This window comes from Pteronotus mesoamericanus, unplaced genomic scaffold, assembly GCF_021234165.1.
Source record: "Pteronotus mesoamericanus isolate MK-2021 breed Mesoamerican mustached bat unplaced genomic scaffold, CSHL_Meso_final contig_94, whole genome shotgun sequence".
Taxonomy (NCBI): Eukaryota; Metazoa; Chordata; class Mammalia; order Chiroptera; family Mormoopidae; genus Pteronotus; species Pteronotus mesoamericanus.
The window spans coordinates 47829016-47849285 of NW_026555285.1; the positions used below are offsets into that span (position 1 = coordinate 47829016).

Sequence of the window (20270 nt, forward strand, 5' to 3'; positions counted from 1 at the left end):
TATGTTGTCTCAGACGCGCGAAGACTATAGACAATTTCAGAGGTAAGGGTTGACCTTTGTCAAGGAAGCCACAAGCCTAGGACGGGACGACCCTCCAGGACTTGCTTTTTGTTAGGAATTTTTGCACTCAGACCCTGTGTGGTTCCTTTCCGTCTCCCGGTGTATAAGGCCCATCACGTGGGTCTCCCCTGAGCTTGTCTGATTTAGTATGTGGCCCCTTTTTCATTCACAAGTGTGGTATCAAAGTGGTATCTGATTCAGGGATTTTCAAATATGCTTCCATCAAACATTGATTTCTACAACATGGTCCAGGAGTGAGCCGCGCTAAAACTGAACAGTGGCAGATGTTTTCCATTAAAAAGATGTTTTCACTTTTATGTTTCATTGTCTCTAACTTTTAACAATATCAGTACTTAAGTATAGCCGACTCCAAGCTCGGGTCAGTTAACATCTGTAGGACCTTCTGAAATCCGCGTTCCAGGACAGGTTAATGAGCGTGACTTCCGTAACCAGAGACCACAGCTACTGACGTGGTTAACGCAACATGCTCTAATATTACTACCCAAACTTACCCCCCAGTTGGGCAATTAGCCTGAGTCATGGTAGAGACCGGTTTTTCTTGGGAAAATGGAGGATGTTCAGGTCATAGAGCAGGATAGACAGATGTGTGTCAGCCCCGCTCCCCTGGAACAAGTTGGGCACAGACCAGCCAGGGTGTGGCCGGTGAAAGGAACCACTGTAGATATTTCAAGTAGGAAGGGATGGAGCCCAGGGATATCCGCTTTCAAAGACCCATTAGAAGGTCTGGAGATAGGAAGTTCAGAGACAAATGCAGGAATTCAGGAAATACCAGGATGCAAAGAAGCTACGGTTGATGATAGGCCTTCATGGGTGATGTTACGCCAGGGAGCCACTGGCAAAATCACACCTACTGTCCGCAGATAGGCAGGCCCCTGGCTGCAGCTGCCCACGAGGACCACGGTTTATCCCTCTCTTACCGGCTAAATCCTACCGGAGGGCTTCTCATTGACAGAACGGAGCGAGGATTTCTGTTCGGAAGAGTGTTTGAAGTGTCGTTTCCTGGCCTCTAGCTTGACGTGGGAAGGGAGACTCTGACAAGCCAGGATGGTTTCGATTGTTAACACGCAGCATCAGGCATAGGGCGTAAGGACCCGGCCAGCCCAGCGTCCTTCGGAAGGGGTGTTTAGGTCCAGAACAGCCCTCGCGCACAGCGCTGTGTGCAGTTAAGAAAATGGTCTGTTCTGACACACCCAGTATGGTAGCCACCAGTCCCACGTGGCTGTGAGGCACTTGAAAATGTGGCTAACGCAACTGAAGAACTGAAGTTTTGGTTTTACTTCATTTTAATTTAAACTTAAAACACCCACATGTGCCCGTGGCTACCGCAGTGGGCAGTGTGGATCTAGGGCTCTCTTCGGTTCTACTCCTTCCCCGCCTCCATTAAATGGAAGATCTTGCCTGATCTGACTGGAAGTGCCTGATCCTGCCGGCTGAATATTTGTTGGGTTTGTCGTGTGTCGAAAGGACTTGGTAGAACGACTATCTGATGGAGTTGGTGGGGCGGAGGGGTTTTATGGAGCTCACAGAATTGGTCCTTTGATGACTTTGTATGCCAGCCTGCTAACACACATTTGTTGTGTGTTCGGCTGAATTCGTTCTGTGATTTGCTTTCACTGTAACCCACAGTGGTGGCAAGGTAGCCAGGGAGACCCCGGGTGTTTACCTGCAGAATTGTGACAGCCAATTAGCCTGATCAATTTGCAACATGCGCTCCTCCAGAGAAATGTCTCAGACCTTTGGAGCCTGCATTCTCTTTGCTCTTAGCGAGCCTGAGCAGATGACAAAACAAAGACGACCTCAGTATGCACATAAAAATCCAGTTGTATCAAAATCCCAGTTAAGGGAGCTGTCCTCCAAGGAACACATTTCACTGTGAGCGTGTTCAGAACAGGTATTTTTAAGTTCCTACATGTAACATAAATCTCCTGTGTATAAAATTGCTCCTAATTTATAAGGCTGACCCTGCATTTCCGGGTGTCACACTGCCAGCCCCATACCTGCAGGTGCGCTCTGCCTGCCCAGCGCTCTCCCCGCTGCAGCCTCAGGCCACCTTGCTGCACACGCAGGCGTTTATCAGTTCCTCTCCGTTTAGTTCCCTAAAGGGCTTCTCATCTTACGAGGCTAAGCAGGCGCTTTCATGAATTCATGGCATATATTTTTCTGCCATTCTGAGAGGAACGTCAGCAGATGAGACTGCTTATCATTTGTCTGCCTATCAGATAAAGAGACAATGATGGTTCCAGGGTTAGTATTTTTCATTTTCTTACACGTGAACGTTTTCTGGTCTGACTGTCTGCATTAAAAAAGTTGCTCACAAGATCTCAAAAACTGATGTTACTTGTTAAGAAGCGAGTGTCGTGGAAATGATGCCACAGTATTTATTAAACAGTCATGGAGTTCAGTTTACGCAGACAAGCACATCTTCATTAACTATCTCTTTACTTGGTGGTGGGTCACACTGGTTTGTCGTCATCAGAGTGCCGTAAATTCTATCATGGGCGGGGGGTTGGGAAGGAGCCTAAGGAAACCAGCCACCAGGGCATTTGCTTAGTCCGCAAAACCTCCTATTACTGTTTTCTAAATTCGTCTCCAGCCCCGACCGATGGGGCTCAGTCAGTTGGTGCCATCCCACAAAGCGAAAGGTTACCAGTTTGGTTCCTGGTCAGGGCACACGCCTGGTTGCAGCTTTGGTCCCTAGTTGGGGTGTGTACGAGAGGCAACCAACTGATGTTTCTCTCCCTCTCTTTCTCCCTCCCTTGCCCTCTCTCTAAGAATAAATAAATAAAATCTTTAAAAAATAAAAGAAATAATAAATCACTCTTCGGTCTCCGCACAATTCCTATTGATACATAGGACACCCTGGGATGAGCGCTTTGCAGTCCCTGGAATCTGACGTCAGATTGCTCCCCAAAAGCAGGTGCCATGCCCCTTCGTGACGGCGCTGACATCGACGTCCTCCCTGCTTTCCTGATGCAGGGATGCACGCAGAGTGACGCCGCTAAAGCCCTCTCGTCTTCTCTCTGCAGGCTTGCTGATTGGTGCTGGCTGTGCCCTCTACCCCTTGGGCTGGGACAGCGAGGAAGTTCGGCAGACTTGCGGCTACGTTTCTGGCCAGTTTGACCTGGGTAAGTTCTCTTCATAGACGCTGCCCCTTTTAGAGAAGAAGCTGTCTGATCTTTCAGGGGAGCAGGGAGTGGAACAGGGACGGGGAGGCAGGACACATGCCCACGCTACATCCAGAGCCGTGGGTAGCAAACACCTACACATTCATTTATCCTTCTGTGTAGTGGAGATCCGTGGGTAATGCGTTCACCTGAACTATGGGAAATATTATAGATATGAAAAAAGAACTAACCCTTGCACTGAACTGTTTATGGCTTAAATCCTTCAACATCCTATAATTATGATTCATTGCAAGTGCTAAAAATAACTGTCTACGGAATTCACGCTCTGTCTGAGAAGATAAAACAAACAAAACCATTGAGGAAGTGACAAGGGCTAAGGAATCTATAGCAATTTCCCTCCCGGGCAATAGACGACTATGAAAGGGGTAAGGCTCAAACTGGGTTTGGAAGAGAGTGAGGCATGTGGATTACGGGGCAGGAGGCAGAAGCAGGGACGCCGGCACGGCAAGGCACGAGGGGAGGGCGGGACAGCTCGGAGGGAGGCCGGCAAGACACAGGAGAGGCGCAGGGTCACACACGGGTGTGGGGCTCGTGAACTTTTCTGGGTGCTAATCAAAAAGTGTCAGAAAATTTTCCCGTGTAGATGCAGTGTGTTCTACTTAGCGATCTGTAACATTTTTTGCCTGCTACCTGGTTTTCATCATCATAAGTGGTAACGATGGAATAGTATTTTTACTTGGTTGGTAAACCTATGTGTGCTTGACCACTTCCTCATTTCTTTCTGTATCAGTTCCTGTTACTTAAAGGCAGAGTTTAATGAGCAGTTTAATGAATCTAAGTCTTTTCTCAATTCAGTTCTTTTTCTCAGGATGTTTCTCTAGAGTTGGCGTTACTAGACGAAAGACTACGAACCCAGTAGGACACATTGCCAAATGATAACAAGCGTTTTCCCCCCTAATAGGTGGATAGACATACTGTGTTTGGCTGTTGGTGCATAGCAAGTGACTAAAACATCCGCTTTTCACATTACAGAAAACATCCGCTCTTACAAGAGAATGTCTAGCACCTCCTGAAGGAAGTCATTGTGCTTGTTCCCACGTGGGAGATTATCTAAGGAGCGTGTTCATTCACTTCCGCAGCCAGCAGGTGTTTACGGGGCTCTGCTGGTGTGCCGGCCTGTGCGAGGTGCCTGGGGTACGGCACCAGCAAGTCATTTACAAAGACGCTGCTCGCCGCCCTCAGGGAACTTAGAGCCTAGCAGGGCAGGCAGATGTTCAGAAAGACAATATATATACACGGCAAACGTGTTAGAAAGGGACGCACGGGCGACAGTGTAGCTGCCTTGCCAGTCTTACTCCCCTCTGGCTGGCGAGTCTGAGCCAGAGGCTGGCAGGCGTCTCCGGAGGAGGCTGATACGTGAATATTTTCAGCAGCGTGAACCGTCTATTCTGTTTTCACCACTCAGCTCTGCAGTCGTAACATGAAAGGCACCTCAGGTAGGACTGGGCATGACTGTGTCCCAATAAAACTTTATTTACAAAAGCAGGTGTTGGGACTGTAGTGTGAGGACCCCTGATTTCAACCAAAGCAGACTCTTGATTTGCCAGAAATGTCCGTGTTCCAGGTGTGCTCACCTGTTGATCCCTTCCAGCCCCAGGGCAGCTGGTCAGAGCCGGGTCAGTCCAGGACTCTGCACGGGGCAGCCGCATCCAGTTACCCGAGAGCATGCTGCTAAGGACCACAATGTTCTCGCTGTGCAGGGCTGGGAAATACGGCCGTGAGCACTGTCCAGTCCTCTTGGTTATCCCACCTCTTAACACTAGTGCGGGATGGGAAGGCTTCGTTAAGCCCTTTTGGGTCAATGAGAAGAGAGGAGATGCTTCCAGAGGCTTCTGAGGAAGAAGGGATCGCATGCCTAAGGGAGGGGCTCCGGAAGCTACGGTCTCCCTCTCTCTGGTCATCCTGTCTGACCACGGCTGGGGTGAGGACGGGGTGTACAAGAGGGCCGAGAAGCCAGCCTGTGGGCAGCAGCCCTGCAGCAGGCCTTCCCTGGGAATGTCCCACCTGGCCAACAGCACAGGAGTTTGATTTTTTGCGGGGAGGGAAGTTTGAGGCACACTCTCTCTCACATGTAGCTGCAAGCAGCCTGGCTGGCTTTTTGTTTAGCTGCTGTTTTACCACTCAAGGTAAACCCCTGACCTCACCTGGGAGCTTCCTAAGGGAGTATTACAGCAGCAGAGGGCTTAGGAAGGTCGAGAGTGAGCATGGGCGTGTTTCAGACTGGCGTGGAGAGGCCGGCCGCCGAGAGGGCAGGCGGGAGGCCACGCGGCCGCGCTGCACACCTGCCGCAGGCTCTCCATCCCCGTTTCAACAGGCTTCCATTCCGCGCATCAGCCGTGGGAGGCCGGGCCTCCCAGGAAAAAGGCGTTATGGCTGAATCCTGAATCCAGAAATGGGAGTTGTAGGCAGGCAAGGAGCGGACTTCATAAAAAGCTCACATTTGTGATCGTGATGTCGTATGATAGGAGTCTAACCGAATCTATTTTTTTAAATGCCTCCTTTCTTTAGAAACATGATGTGGGGAGATTTTTGTTTTGTTTTGTTTACCTGCCTTGAAAACAATTTTATAAGGCTGTTAAATATTTCTCACGCATTTTAGTATTTTCTTAAATGCAAAGCCTTGGCACAATTTTGCAAAAATACCCACTTTTGCAAATTCAAGATTGTAACTCTGCTTCCCTTTGGATCACACTTATTTACGAAGGACCATGGGGCAGGTCGGAGTGCGCACATCACTCAGACAGAGACACAAGCTGTCCAGACAGGCTGCGTCATGATTTACCAAACTCCCAACTGAAACTGCGTGGCTTGCCTTGATGGTAGCTCTCAACCTTTAGCTTTAGAGCCAAAAGTAGACTTGTTGGGACTGTGGATTTTTAGTTTTTCTGCCCCAGAAATGATGCTTTTTCTCCTTTGTGTCTCAACAAATATCCCAGGTGATTCAGGTATTAGTGATCAGTGCCCACACTTTGAAAAAAACTGCTAATTTATGTAGAAAATCAATTTTTTGTGCTTGGCTGGAATTTAGTTTAACGAACATTCGTTTTGTTGTATATAAATTATGATGCTCTAGCTTTTGGTTACAAAAATCTGACTCCAACTGGCTTAAGCAAGGGAAGACGACATTGAAGATCTCGTATTTCAGGAAGGGCCAGAGCGAAGGTGAGCGGCAGACTTGACTGGTGTAGGGGCTCAGAGATGCTGTCTGTCTCAAAGTTGGCTTCATCCCGAGGCCAGCCCTCCCTCAGGTCATAAAATGCTTGTGGCCCTCAGCATCCTTGCTCATGTCAACTAGGAGAGGGCGAGCTTCTCCCCAGTAATGGACTACAAGTCTCTCCAGCTAGCTGGGCCACCTTTGTCATGTGTCCACTCTTGAATGAATAGCTGCTGCCGGGAAGACCATGCACTCCTTGGCTTCTTCCTTCTGAACACCAGCCTAGCCACGTTCAGAGTTTTACAGAAGCAGATTTTACTGAGAAGTTGTGGTGTTTGTAAGTGGAAGATGAGGCGAAGAGGAGAAAAGGCCTTCACCTCAGTGTGTCTTTTGTTGGACGTCCGTGCCCTGCAGTCCATGGTGTTACCAATAGGGATTTTATTTAGTACTTTTTAAGAGATCAAAACAGTACAAGTGATAAGAATAATAATACATAGTGTAGCACAGCATCTTCACATAATAAAAGCCCAAAAGATATTTGCTATTATTATTCATATTATTTTTACAGGACTGTTGTTAGTCACTATTTGCTGGTCAGTCTTTACTCTCCTTTTGACATTGCACATCCGTAAGGTTGGCCTGACACATAGTCATACTAATCACATTGCCCAATTGACTTAATTCATGCCTCAAAGATATTTTTATCCACCAAAGACTTTTCTAATTACGTCCTTATGCTTAAAACTTTAATTAATGTGTTTTTCTAATTTGCCAAGTAAATTAGAGCAATTTGTGCTTTCATTTTGCTGTTTAATTTGATTAAGAAGTCATCGTGTTTCCTGTTCTTGACCTTGTGCTCTTGGCCTCTCAAGAACAGCACCACAAACTCTGAACACTTAGAGCCTCTTCATGGTGGGAAAAATGGGAGTCTGTCCTTTCAAGTGTTCAAACCAGTGAAGAAATCTGCTCTCCTGTCATCTCGGTAGTGACCTCCCCTTACCCCGCTTTCGCTCCGTGACTCCTGACTCCCATTGTGTCTTCTCTCCAATCTAATTACATTGGAGAAAGATGGATTTGCAAGGGGCAAAAAAGGGACGAAGAAGAGAAAGCTTGCCGTCTGAGGTCTCTGAAGCTCGGCGGCAGCGGGTGCTGCGCGAGCTGGGTGACCGGTTCTCCTGACGTCCATGCAGAAGTCTCTCTCTCTGCTGACAGCAGCAGCAAAACTGTTGTCCGCTTCTGGGGCAGTTAATACAGAAGGCGCTGCCTGGGGGCCTGGGGGCATCTGAGGGGTGCACCAGAGTGGGTCTTGCCTGGGAGGTGCTTGCAGAAAGCAGCAATTAGGGTCTGCCGCTTGGTTCTGGAAGAGACCCTGAATGCCTCATACACCTCTGGTCATTGTTTTAAGTAAATTGATGGCCCCAGGCTGACAATGCCTTTTGGAAAACTGGGTAGTAGTAAGGCGTTGGACACGCATTGAGATTCAGCCAAGTAGAAACTTTTCAGAACAGCCATGGGTCTCACCTCCTCCACGGCTCCTCACCGGATGTGTTCCAAGCCTTTGCCAAGTCACCGGAAGTCACGCAGAAGGTCCAGCAGAAGCCTGCCTCCCCTCCCGCACAGAGCTAGTGCAGGCGGACACCAGAGGGAAGCCAGGAGAACTGGGTGGGCCCGGGGGACCCAAGGGAACCCTCTGGAATGTGACACCAGATGAGACTAGGAAGTTCCCACGGGCCGAGGAAGCCCAGCCCAGCCAGTGGTGAAGTGAAAAAGCCTCTGTCCCTTTAATGTAATCCCCAGCTCTGCGTCCCCCTGCCTTCCTGTCTGGCCACACGCACTCCCAGCTGGAGCTGCCTGGGAGCAGCGTGACTTGCACATGGAAACCCTGGAGCCTTTCCCTTAGGGAGCACACACTTGGCCCGTGCGAAACCTTCCTATGCATCAGCTGGACAGACCCCTTTCCTTCCATGGAGTGTATAACGACCCCATCCTGGCAGGCCTGAGAGATGCTGTGGAGGAAAACGTGTCCTCTGTGTCTGGCCCTGGTCTGGGCCCCTGCAGGGGGCGTCCTGGAGCAGACGGGGCTCCTTTCCCTGTCCGCTTAGGGGCGCTTCTCCTGCACACACACCTCCCTCACTCACCCTTTTGCACAATTTTATGATTCATGCCTGAATGTCCTCTTTAGTAGGGTGGGTATCTGTAGGCTGTTTGCTCTGTTTTTTGAGGTTGGCTGTGGTTGGTAGGAAAGGGCTGTGGTTGGTGGGAAAGGAGCCGTGGTTGGTGGGAATGGGCTGTGGTTGGTGGGAAGGGGCCGCGGTTGGTGGGAAAGGGCCGTGGCCAGAGACCGGGGCCTCCTCAGTGATCCTGCCGTGTGCGGACTCAGCAGAGCAACACGTGCAAGTGGCATGGAAGAGGTGACTGGATATTTGCCTGAGGAAAACCACACCATAAGAATTGCCATACGCAGTTTTCTCATTTTACATGTCATACAACCAACGAATTTATTGAGTTCTTCTTCCTTATACCTACAAGTATAAAACCCCCCTGCTCATTTTATATTTGTGAATAAGCATCCATATATACATAGGTGCATATATACACATGTTCATGGATAAATTTTTTATATTTGTTTAATTTTGATTGGAAATAATTTCAGATTTTTAGAAAAGTTACAAAAATAGTACAAAGAGTCCCCATGCACTCTTCCCCAAAATCCATTAATGTTAAATTTCATCAGATTCCCTTTGGCATTTTCCCCCTGCGTCCCGCTCTGTCCCCTCTCTCAGACACAGTGTCCTGAGGCCATAGGCAATTAAGTAAATAATTTCTTAAATTAATATTATTTTACCTAGCAGTGCAATTACCAAACTTAGGGCATTATAATTGATATAATACTTTTATCTAACCTAGAGACCTGATTTGGCATTTTAAGTAAAGAATTATTAATGAAAGAGATGAAATTTCTTTTTTTCTTACTGGGTATTGCTTTTTCTGGACCTTATTTCTGCTTTGCGGTTTACCATTTGCAGAAAATAACAAACATAAAATAGTATTTAAAATCTCCATATGCCCAAACTAAAAAAAATAATAATAATAATAATGCTTGTTGCCTATGCCTACATTCTGATATTAGAACTTACTGGTATTCCAGAAAGTATTAATAATTATAGTAACAGTAATAATAACAGAGCTGTCTTTTCTCCCTGATGTGTAGCTCGGACTCAGTATGACAGACCCCGGTGTCAGGTCCAACTGCTATTCCGGGTGTTCTTCCCTTTGATGAATTTGAGCAGCTGAGCAAAGTGGGAGGCGGCGGATCAGTACTTTCCAGGAAACCCCCCAGCAGATGATGGCTAGCACCCTTTCCTTGGGAGACAGTAATAATACTTGGGCAAAACTCTTCGTTTTCTCTCTGCTCCTTATCCTAAAGGTGGAGCTAGAACATTTCTATGAGGGCAAGAAAGACACAACGGAGGGAATTAAAATTGTATCTCTTCACAAGATTCTTGGGGGGAACCCAGCAGAGAAATTTATACCATTGAATAGAATTGAAAGAATTTATCATTCAGGAAGATTTCCCCCCTAAAATCTGAAACCCGTATAACATGTTCTCCTGTGTGAATACGGTCCTTGCACAGCCAGACCCCCCCCAACCCAACGCCCTCCCCACTCCTCCGCCAGCTGCAGACCGAATGCCTGGTACTGGATACGGTTTGCAAGGCTGATATATATTTCCCTCTCAGAGTTCACTGTAATAGATCTCCTTAGACAGTGCAGCGATGAGCTCCTTGTAGTTACATATCTTTTGCAGAGTAAATCCCTGCCCCCTCTGACCGGCCTGGTTTCACGTAGGAGTAGAACTGCCCCCAGTAACCCCTGACGATGCGCATGCCTGCATTTTACGTTGTGGCTCTCTACATCCTGGTTATCTCTGTGGAGAAAGAAGGCAAACAAACAAGGCAGGGACTGTTTTAAAAATGTCTCCTCTTGTTTGGAAGTGGCGTGGCCCCACTGCTTTAAGCTATTAACGCTCCCCAGGGGCGTCCGACGCCAGGCCCAGGATGGCCAAGAGTGCAGCCCAACACACAATCGTAAATGTACTTAAACTTTTTTTTCCCCTCATCAGTTTTTGTTAGTGTTTGTGCATTTAACATGTGGCCCAAGACAACTCTTCTCCCAGTGTGGCCCAGAGATGCCAAAAGGTCAGACACCCCCGCACCTGAGGCAGACTGTGCGTTTTGGGGAAAAGATATTCAGCCTCCAGTAGAGTTCAGTCTCCTGCTCCTGGGAGGGAAGGGACAGCAGAGGCAGAAAGATGCTGTCAGCCTAGCACATCAGAATCAAGAGCCGCGGTTCTGGAGGCGAGGTGTGGACCAGCCCTGTCCATGGCTGCTGCTCTGAAAGCTTAGGGGGCTTGAACGTGGCCGCCCCTTCCGGGACATTGTGTACCCAGACTCGGGGCTTAGTCTTTGGGGGGCTCTCCCAGTCCACGTAAGTCTGCTTTGTCTCCCCTTGGGAGGTGCTAGCGGGGCCCATTCCGGGGTTCTGCTTGTGGACGAGCCCTCCCTGGGGCACAGGTCGAGGGGCCCATAGAATACGCCCTGCAGCTGGTGCAGAAGGACCCCAAGAAGCTGTGCAAGTTTACACTTCCTGCAACAAACAAGCAGAAGCTCTCAAAGGAGCTGGAGACACAGCCACACCTCACACACTTTCTTCCCTCAGCCCTTTTACTTCTGCGTTGTTTTTTTTTTGCCCACCAACCACGTTTGGTGTTCTTCTTCTCTCTTTTCAGACCCACAAGGGATCCTTTTAACTACTTGTTCCATTAAAAGTTTGAATGAAAGCTTTTGTCTGCCTTAGGTCAAAGGTTTAAAACCGGTTTCTTTTTTTTACCAGAGACAGCTTTATTCAGTAACTTCACAACAGCACAAATGGAATTGGTCCCGTGACAGATGATTTTTGTTCTTGCTTTTAATGCATATGCAAACAAGATGGTCTGAATATGAAACGGCCTGAAGGAATTTATTCAAGAGGAGAGAGGCCAGTGGAACTTTTGTCCATGGTATTTAAGTGTGCGAAAAGGTTTTTCTCTCTCTCCTAGAGAAATATTTTTTAAATCACACCGAACGTTAGTTCCTCATTTTGGACCTCAGTCCGCCGCTGAATTTAAACCACAAAAAATGTATAACTGTCACACACGCACTGGGATACATGTGTCATTAGTGGCAACACGTTGTGATATCCTGGAACACATTCTTCCACTCTGGCATACTTTTTAAATGCCTTTATTTCAAGTGTCACTTCCTCATGTTCACCTGATAAACAGCAGGCCTGATGAGTTGACTACATGTTTTATGGCACAAACGAGAAAATCTCCAGAAACATAATAATTATGAAAAATGACACATACACACTTAACAAGGCAAGGAGTCAGCTACTTCCCAGGAGGAGGGCAGCGCGGGGAGAGAGGGCTCCGGTCTTGCTCTAGGTCCTTTGGGGAATGGCAGGGCTCGGGCAGCACGGTGGCGCGGGGTGGTCAAGCCTCTTCGACCCTTATTATGACCCCAATTATGATAGAGAAAAGCAAGGAAGATTTTTTTCATTTGCTCTCATCTTAAATTGGGTTCCTGAGAGCAGGTCCTGAAACAAGGATTCCTGTCGGAGTAATCAAGGAAATGTGCCAAGGAAAAGCCAGTAAGGAAGGGGGACGGCAAGGTAGGAGAGGGGAACAAACGAAGGAAGGGCCTATTTTCAGGGGATGTCCCAAGCAAGCAAGCAAGCAAGCAAGCGGGCTCTCCTAGAAGGCCTGGTGGCAAGCAACCAGGGCCCACCGTTGGCTGCAGGCCAGGGGGCCGGTCAGCTCGCGGAGCCCTGGGGCCTTGCGCCTCTAACACTGGCAGGCCCTCCAGTGAGGTTTGCGTGGACATGCAAGCGGCCAGCAGCAAAGCACAGCAGCAGCTGAGGGATGAGGGCCCAGCACCAGCCAAGCGGCCCAAAGGAGCTGGGCGGAACGGGTGCCCCGTCTGCTACAGGCGGGCAAAAGCTCCTGGCGTTGAAACTGCGGCTGTTTTATTGACTTTCCTGCAGAAAAAGTACTCTGCTTGCTGCTTTCCTTGCTCCTTCTGGCAGTCAACTCTTTAGTAGCTCCCGTCTCCATCTTTATTCAGCCCACGTGGCCACTGTCACAGACGCTATTCTCAGCCCGTCAGCCTCACCAGCTCCTTTTTTCAGACAAGTGTCCAATAATTAATAAAGAATGATGTAGTCCGCTTTTCACGTCAGGTCATGGAACTGTTTGTCGGTCAATACCTTGTCATTAACACGCAATTGATGGCGTTCTGTGTTATGAACCCTGTGCAAAAGGCACCGACCACAAATTTTGCTGACTTTTTGAAAGGTTCTCAGCCATTCCCTGTCTCATAGCTGCCTATTAGTTCTTCATCCTAGATTTATTTAATCCGGTTAAAGAATAATTCAACATGGAGAACATTCCTGAAAGTCACAGCCACATTCGCCTGTGGGGATCAGCGAATCTGGTCCGCGAAGGGAATTCTGTTACCCTTGAGACACTATCGATTCTAGCCCTATCGATCAGTATTAATGGAGGCCATTGTTCCAGGGAGGCCACCCCAAGGGGGAGATGTGACCTTTCGGGATCTGCCATCCTACCCCACTGAGCACACTCTGCAGGCACCTGTAAATGCACGGTGACTGCCCTCCAAGAGTTCAGTGCCAACACAGGACTAGAGTTGCTCTCAAACATTCCAGAATTATTCTGTTTTACGGGGACCGGTTCGCTGTCTCCTTTGTTTCCTGTCTTTCAATTCCTATTTTTCCTTGCTTTCTACTCAACAGGTATTGACTGAGAGACTACCATGAGCCAGGCACTGTTGTAGGGGTACAGGAGGGAACAAAATGTGCAAAGATCTCGCCTCATTGACACTGAAATTATAAACACACACACACACATACACACACACACGCACGCGCGGTGTTTACAAACCATTGGTAAGTGCTATACAATCAGGTGAAGAGACGGATGGAATGACTGATGAAACAGGGGTGGGGTGGGAGGTATCTTAGTAGAGGTGTCACTTGACAAGGAGCCGGGTCTCCAGTGACCTGGTCGCAGAGCTTTCTGGGTGGAAGCAGCAGGTCTGAGGTGATCCAGAGAAGACAGCCAGTGCAGCCAGAAAAAAGACAAGAGGGAAGGTAGTCACGAGGTCTCAGCGGAAGGCAGGTACCAGCTCCTTCAAGGCCATTGGAAGGAGAGTGGATTTTTGAGAATTCATTAGAGGGTTTTAAGTTAGCGAGTGACTTACTCTGATTAATTATTTTAAAAAGCCGGCTGCCGGCTTTGGTGTTGGTGATGCTGTAAGGAGCAGCAGGGATGCAGGAAAGCAGCGAGGACAGGCGAGGCTGCCTGGGGGTGCAGCAGGCAAAGTCCAGGTGATGGATTTTGGAGGGAGAGGCAAAGGACTTGCCACTGACTCACGGTACATCCTTGGTCAGGTTACTGGACTTCCCTTGGCCTTAGTTTTCCCACCTGAATGATTGGGATGACACTCATGTACCTATCATATCACATTCCTCTGAGGATAAATAATGCATTAATGTCTACTTGATGTAAAGTTCTAACAATTTAGAACAAAATAGCAATCAATAATTAAACCAATCAATAAATTGCTATTTTAAAAACTATTATAAGTATTGGATATGGAAAGGGAGAAATCAAGGATGATGCTTAGGTTGAGAACAGAATTGCATAGCTTGTTGTCCGGGTGCATAGGTGCCCTAGAGCACTTTTGAAATGTGAAAGTCCCTAATCAAATTTTGCCACCCTTTACTTATGGTGACAAGATGAGGACTCACTTAACTTTGCCTCACCTTCTAATCTGTAAATAGGTCACATGCTATCCAACCCTCTAGTTAGCATCAATGAAGATATGAAGTCAAATTGCATGCTATACTTAATAGTCTTTGTATCTCTCAATAGAGATGTTATTCATGAACAAGGTGAAAATACCTGATTTGTAAAAAAATATATATATATGGTTTTTAATCTACGGTTTATAATATGTTCAATAACTATGAAATTCAAGTATCTTGGCATATGGGTCTGTGTCTAATGTAATATCTAAACAAGAACAAAAGAAAAGGGAGGAAAGCAGTCTTTGGAGTACTTATGATCAGATCATAAAACTAAAAGACTGATTAAAATTGGTGCAGAAAATGTCCAATGAGAGATACAGAAGCCTTCCTTACTGTGCAAGTAAAAAAGAACAACTTGGATGCTGTAAAAAGAAAAAGGAGTAATGAATACAGAAACCCATGTAATTATCTCAGGTAGGGTATTTTGAGTCAATGACTTCTTATCCTTTGAAGTTGTATAGGTTTGAGTCCTGGCTGTGAAGTGGCTTCAAAGTTTTGGCAATTACGGATAAAAGTGCTATTAAAATCCATGGGCAGATTTTTGTGTGGACATAGAATTTTTTAGTTCCTTTGAGTAAATACCAAGGAGTGTGATTGTTGGATTGTATGGTAAGAATATGTTTCGTTTTGTAAGAAACTGCCAAAATGTTTTCCAAAGTGACTGTGATATTGTGCACTCTTGTCACCAATGTATGAGAGCTCCTGTTGTTCTACACCTTTGTCAGCACTTGGTGGTGTCAATATTCTAAGTTTTGGCCCTTCTAACAGGTGTGCAGTGGCGTCTCACTGCATCCCACAGATGCGGTCTGTTGCGGAGCATCATTTCATATGCTTATTTGTCACCTGAATATGTTCTCTGGGGAGGTGTTTGTTAAGACATTTAGCCCACTTTTAATGACCTTGTTTGTTTTTAATTGTTGAGTTTTAACAGTTCTTCATCCATTTTGAAGAACAGTCCTTTATCACATGTGTCTTTGGCAAATATTTTCTCCCAGTCTGTGGCTTGTATTCTCATTCTCTTGACATTGTCTCTCAGTTTTTTTAATTTTAATGAAGTCCAGCTTGTCAGTTGGTTCTTCTGTGGATTGTGCCCCTGGTATTCTATCGAGGGTTGTCACTATACCCAAGGTCATCTAGGTTTTCACTTAAGTTATCCTCCAGGACCTTCACAGTTTTATGTGTTATATTGAGATCTAATTTATTTTGAGTTAATTTTTGTGAAGGGTGTAAGATCTGTGTCTAGTTTTTTGTTTTTTTTTTTGTCTTCTTCTTTTTTTTGCACATGGATGTCAGGTTGTTCCAGCATCATGTAATGGAGAGATTCTCTTTGTTCCATTGCATTTCCTTTGCTCTTTTGTCAAAGATCAGTTGACTGTATTTATGAGGGTCTGTTTCTGGGTTCTCTCATCTCTTCCATTGAGTGATTTGTTTATTCTTTCACCAATTCCTGGAGATTTATAGTAAGTCAGTAAGTCTTGCAGTCAGGTAGTATCAGTTGACTAACCTTGCTTTTTTCTTTAATGTTGTGTTGGCTTTTCTGGGTCTTTTGCCTCTCCTTATAAACTTTAGAAACGGTTTGTCAATATCCACAGAATATTGATTAGGGTTGCATTGAATTTATAGATCAACTTGGGAGGAATTGACATCTTGACAATATTGAGTTTTCCTGTCTATGAACATGGAATATCTCACCCTTTATTTAGTTCTTTGATTTTGTTCATCAGAGTTTTTCGTTTCCCTCATATAGATCCTGTATGTATTTTGTCAGATTTATACCCAATTATTTCATTTTTGAGGTGGTAATGTAAATGGTATTTTGTTTTCTATTTCAAATTCCACTTGTTCATTGCTGAAATGTAGGAATTAATTGATTTTTGTATATAACCCTTGTATTTGACAATCTTGCTATAATTGCTTATTAGTTCCAGAGTATTTTGTGGATTCTTTCACATTTTCTACAGACAGTTATGTCATCTACAAACAAAAACATGTTTATTTTTCTTTTTCTCCAATCTCTATAGTTGTTTTCTTTTTCTACCTCATTGCATTAAGTAGGATTTCAAGTTCATGTTGAAAAAGAGTAGTAAGAAGGGACATCCTTGCTTTGCGCCTGATCTTAGTGGGAAAGTTTTGAGTTTCTCACCATTAAATTTGATATTGGCTATAGGGTTCTTATAGAATTTTTTTATCAAATTGAAAGAAATCCCCCTATTCTTAATTTAGTGAGAACTTTTATCATTTGTGAGTGTTGGATTTGTCATGTACTTTTCTGCATGTATTGGTGTGATCATGTGATTTGTTTTTTAGTCTGTTGACATGATGGATTATACTAATTAATTTTCAAACGTTGAACCAGCCTTCATGCCTAGGATAAATATTACTTGGTCATGGTGTAAAATTCTTTTCATATATTGTTGGATTCCATTTGCTAATATTTTGTTGAGGATTTTTGGGTCTATGTTCATGAGAGATATTTGTTTGTAGTTTTCTTTCCTTGTAATGTCTTTGGTTTTGGTGTTAGGGTAATGCTGGCCTTATAGAATGGCATTCATTTCTACTCTAGCTCTTATTATTTTTTCTGCTTACTTTGAGTTTAATTTGATTTTATTTGTGTAGATTTCTAAAATGGAAACAGATCATTGATATTAGATCTTTCTTTTTCCCTAATATATGCATTTAATTTTCCTCCAAGCACTGTTTTTGCTGAAACCCACAGATTTTGATAAGCTGCGTTATTTTCATTTAGTTTCAAATGTTTTAAAATTTCCCTTGAGTTTTCTTCTTTGGCACATGTCTTATTTAAAAGTGTGTTGTTTAATCTCCTGATATTTAGGGGGGTTTCCTAGTAATTTTTTCGTTATTGATTTCTAATTTAATTCCATTGTGATCTAAGAGCAGACATTGTATGATTTCTATTCTTTTCAACGTGTTAAGTTCTGTTTTATGACCCGGAATCTTAGCGAATGTGTTATCTTCCTTGAGAAGAATGCGTGTTCTTCTGTTGTTGGATGTAGACTATAGATGTAAATTATATTTAATTGATTTTGGTGTTGTTGAGTTCAACTATATCTTTACAGCCTTTTACTGCCTGCCGGACCTGTCGTTTCTGATGGAGAGGTATTGAAGTCCCCGACTATGATAATGAATTCATCTTATTCTCCTTGAAGTCTGTCAGGGTTTGACTCACATAGTTTGATCCTTTATTGTTGGGGGCACAGCCATTACGGATTATCATGTCTTCTGGGAGAGTTGACTCATTTGTCATTATTAATGCCCTTCGTTATCCCTGATAACGTCTTGCTTGGGCGTCTGCTCTCTCTGAAATTAACAGAGCTGCTCCTGGGAGCCGTCACTAATTATATTTTGACTATCGTGGGTGTTGTTCTTACTACTGGTGCTAATCCAACTCCGAGAGGTCAGGGCCCGTGTGGACCCTCGTTATTATCTTCTTGTTTACATGATGCTTTCGCTTAAAGGTGACTGTTAAAAACTCCCCAGGAGAAGCGAGGAGTTTGCTCCACTTCTATCGGTAGGAGTCATGTAGCAATTGCATGTAAATAGTAGCAAGCACTTCGGCGTATCCTTCAAACGGGCCTCCTTCATGGAGTGGCCCTTTTCAGAGGGGCTGTATCTATTCCAAATTTCCCGCTAAGGTACCTCCCTGTGCATGTGAGCTTGGGTGATGGAAATTAGGATGAACAGCTTCATCTCTCCTGCCCTGATTGCTGCCCGTCTTCCATTCGGCCAGTAGGCCTGTGGCCATTGGAGGCAGGAGGCATGGCCCTAGAGGCCTTTCTGAAATGCGCCAAACCAGCCTGCCTGGCTTGGTTCAGTCTCCGGATAGCTTGCCGCAGGCGTTTTCGTTCCATCTGATTGAGCACGGCACACTCCCAGTGCGTGTTTCTGTTCCACGTCCCTACGCAAGGGACACGCCGCTGGGAGAAATGACAGCGCCCCCTGCAGAGCCCTGCTGACCGTGCCTGCTTTCTCTCCCCCTCGTGCGCCTCTAGGCAAGTGCGAGATCGGCTGGGCCTACTACTGCACCGGCGCGGGAGCCGCCGCCGCCGTGCTGCTGTGCGCCTGGCTGGCCTGCTTCTCGGGCAAGAAGCAGAAGCAGTACCCCTACTGAGACAGGCCCAGAAGAACCCTGCGCGGAGACGGGCGGAGGGGGCTTGGAGGGCCGAAGCACCCAGCTGCTTTCAAAAGGTGGAACCGTGGTTCTCATTCATGCAAGGCTTTTGACGTGAAACACAACGGAGTCAGACTTGTTCTATAACGTGGAAGGCTTGTACAGGTTTGTAAAAGAAATGAGAGCGTGGGATGGTAGGGGGAAAAAAATGGACCAAAGTCTCAAGATATTGTAGGGGTATTACGTGTTTCTATTCCACAGAGTATTGTTAATGTAGAACATATATGCAGGCAAAACACGTCTATATATGCAAACAGAGGATTTGGATTTTTTTTTTTTTAAGATAAGGTCTCAGATCATCAAAAGGGCTAGTAGAAACAGTATCAAGTTGGGAAGCAGGGGACCTCTCGGACGTCCCCTGCAGGCCATGGCGCTGCTGAAAGCACACGAGCACATAGACACGTCGCATTCACGCCCACGCCCACGCGCATACTTAGAAACTGCCGCAAGGACGGTACAAGAGGTTTAGCTGTGCGTTACTCCTCTGTGTTCCGTTTAACATAGGTTTAAAATCCTGTATTGTCACTTTATAAAGCATACGTTACACCTAATAAATGGACCAATAAGCCACTCTATCAGTATTTTGTATAGTGGGCACAAACTCTTATGCCCTCAGTGTTTTCCGTGTTTATGCAGACCTTTAGAGTTAAGCCTTTGTATTTCAATATTATTCAAAAATATGGTGTATTTCTCTGAGTAGCTTCTGCTATGATATTCTTATGACATAAAGGGGCATATTTCTGTCCATTTTCCAGTCATTAGACCTTGGGATTTTTGTTTTTTGTTTTTGTTTTGTCCATTATTATACTGTGCTGTACCACCTTTATTTCAATATTCATTTTGTAAAAAAATAAAAAAAATGCTATTTTGTTTGTATTTGAAAAGCTCTGTGAATAAATTCTCTCTTTGATCAATAACTCAATGAGTCATGGAGTTTTAAGTTACCTGATTTGCTTCTTTAATCTCCTAAATACAGCCTTTCAATTCCAATGGTCCTGTATATTTTTCTTTTCCTTTGAAGGCCTCACTTTAATTCACTTGACAATTACCGCACCAGGCACTGTTCTAGACATATGGGTTATGGAAGGTGAATATAAGATCATGCTTTCAACTAAGATTCTTTGCAACCAGAACTCAAACTTCCTGTTCCTTGCACTGGATACGTACTTCTACGTACTTCCCACGTAACAGGTGAACAGTTTTTAATCCCTTCTATTGATAGGTAATTAAAAGAACACTTCTACCAGATTAATGGCCACATACCAGTACTAGACTTGGTTGTTTCTTTCAACAAAAGAAATCACATTTGGAATAACACGCTAAAGAATATCAGTACTGTACTTATCCCTTTTTTAAATTTATTTTTTTAACCAAATTTAATAGGGTTACATTGGTCAATATAAATTTCTATAGGTTTCAAGTATAAAATCCTGCAATACATCATCTGGTCATCGCACTGTGTGCTCACCATTCCAGTCCAGTCCTCGCCCATCACCATTTATCCCTCATTTACCCTCTTCTACCCGCCTCCCTCTGCCTTCCCTCTGGACAATCACCGTTCTGTTGTCTGTGTCCATGAGGTTTTTTCAGCTTAATCCCTGGAGCTACTTCACCCCATTCCCCAGCCTCTGTCCCCCAAGAGAACTGCCTGTCTGTTCTCTGTATCTATGAGTCTGCGTCTATGTCATTATTTTGTTCATAAGATTCCACGTACAAGTAAAATCACATGCTG

General features: G+C 45.4%; 1 protein-coding gene across 1 annotated transcript in view; it reads left to right on the forward strand.

Annotated features, from left to right (window-relative positions):
- Positions 1 to 19433, forward strand: part of LHFPL6 (LHFPL tetraspan subfamily member 6) — a 151692-nt gene extending 132259 nt beyond the window's left edge. The window contains exons 3-4 of the mRNA XM_054586514.1: positions 3108 to 3206; positions 18360 to 19433. Coding sequence (XP_054442489.1) covers positions 3108 to 3206; positions 18360 to 18478 — 218 coding nt within the window. The 3' untranslated portion in view covers positions 18479 to 19433. The remainder of the gene's footprint in view (positions 1 to 3107; positions 3207 to 18359) is intronic.
- Positions 19434 to 20270: the final 837 nt, after the last annotated feature.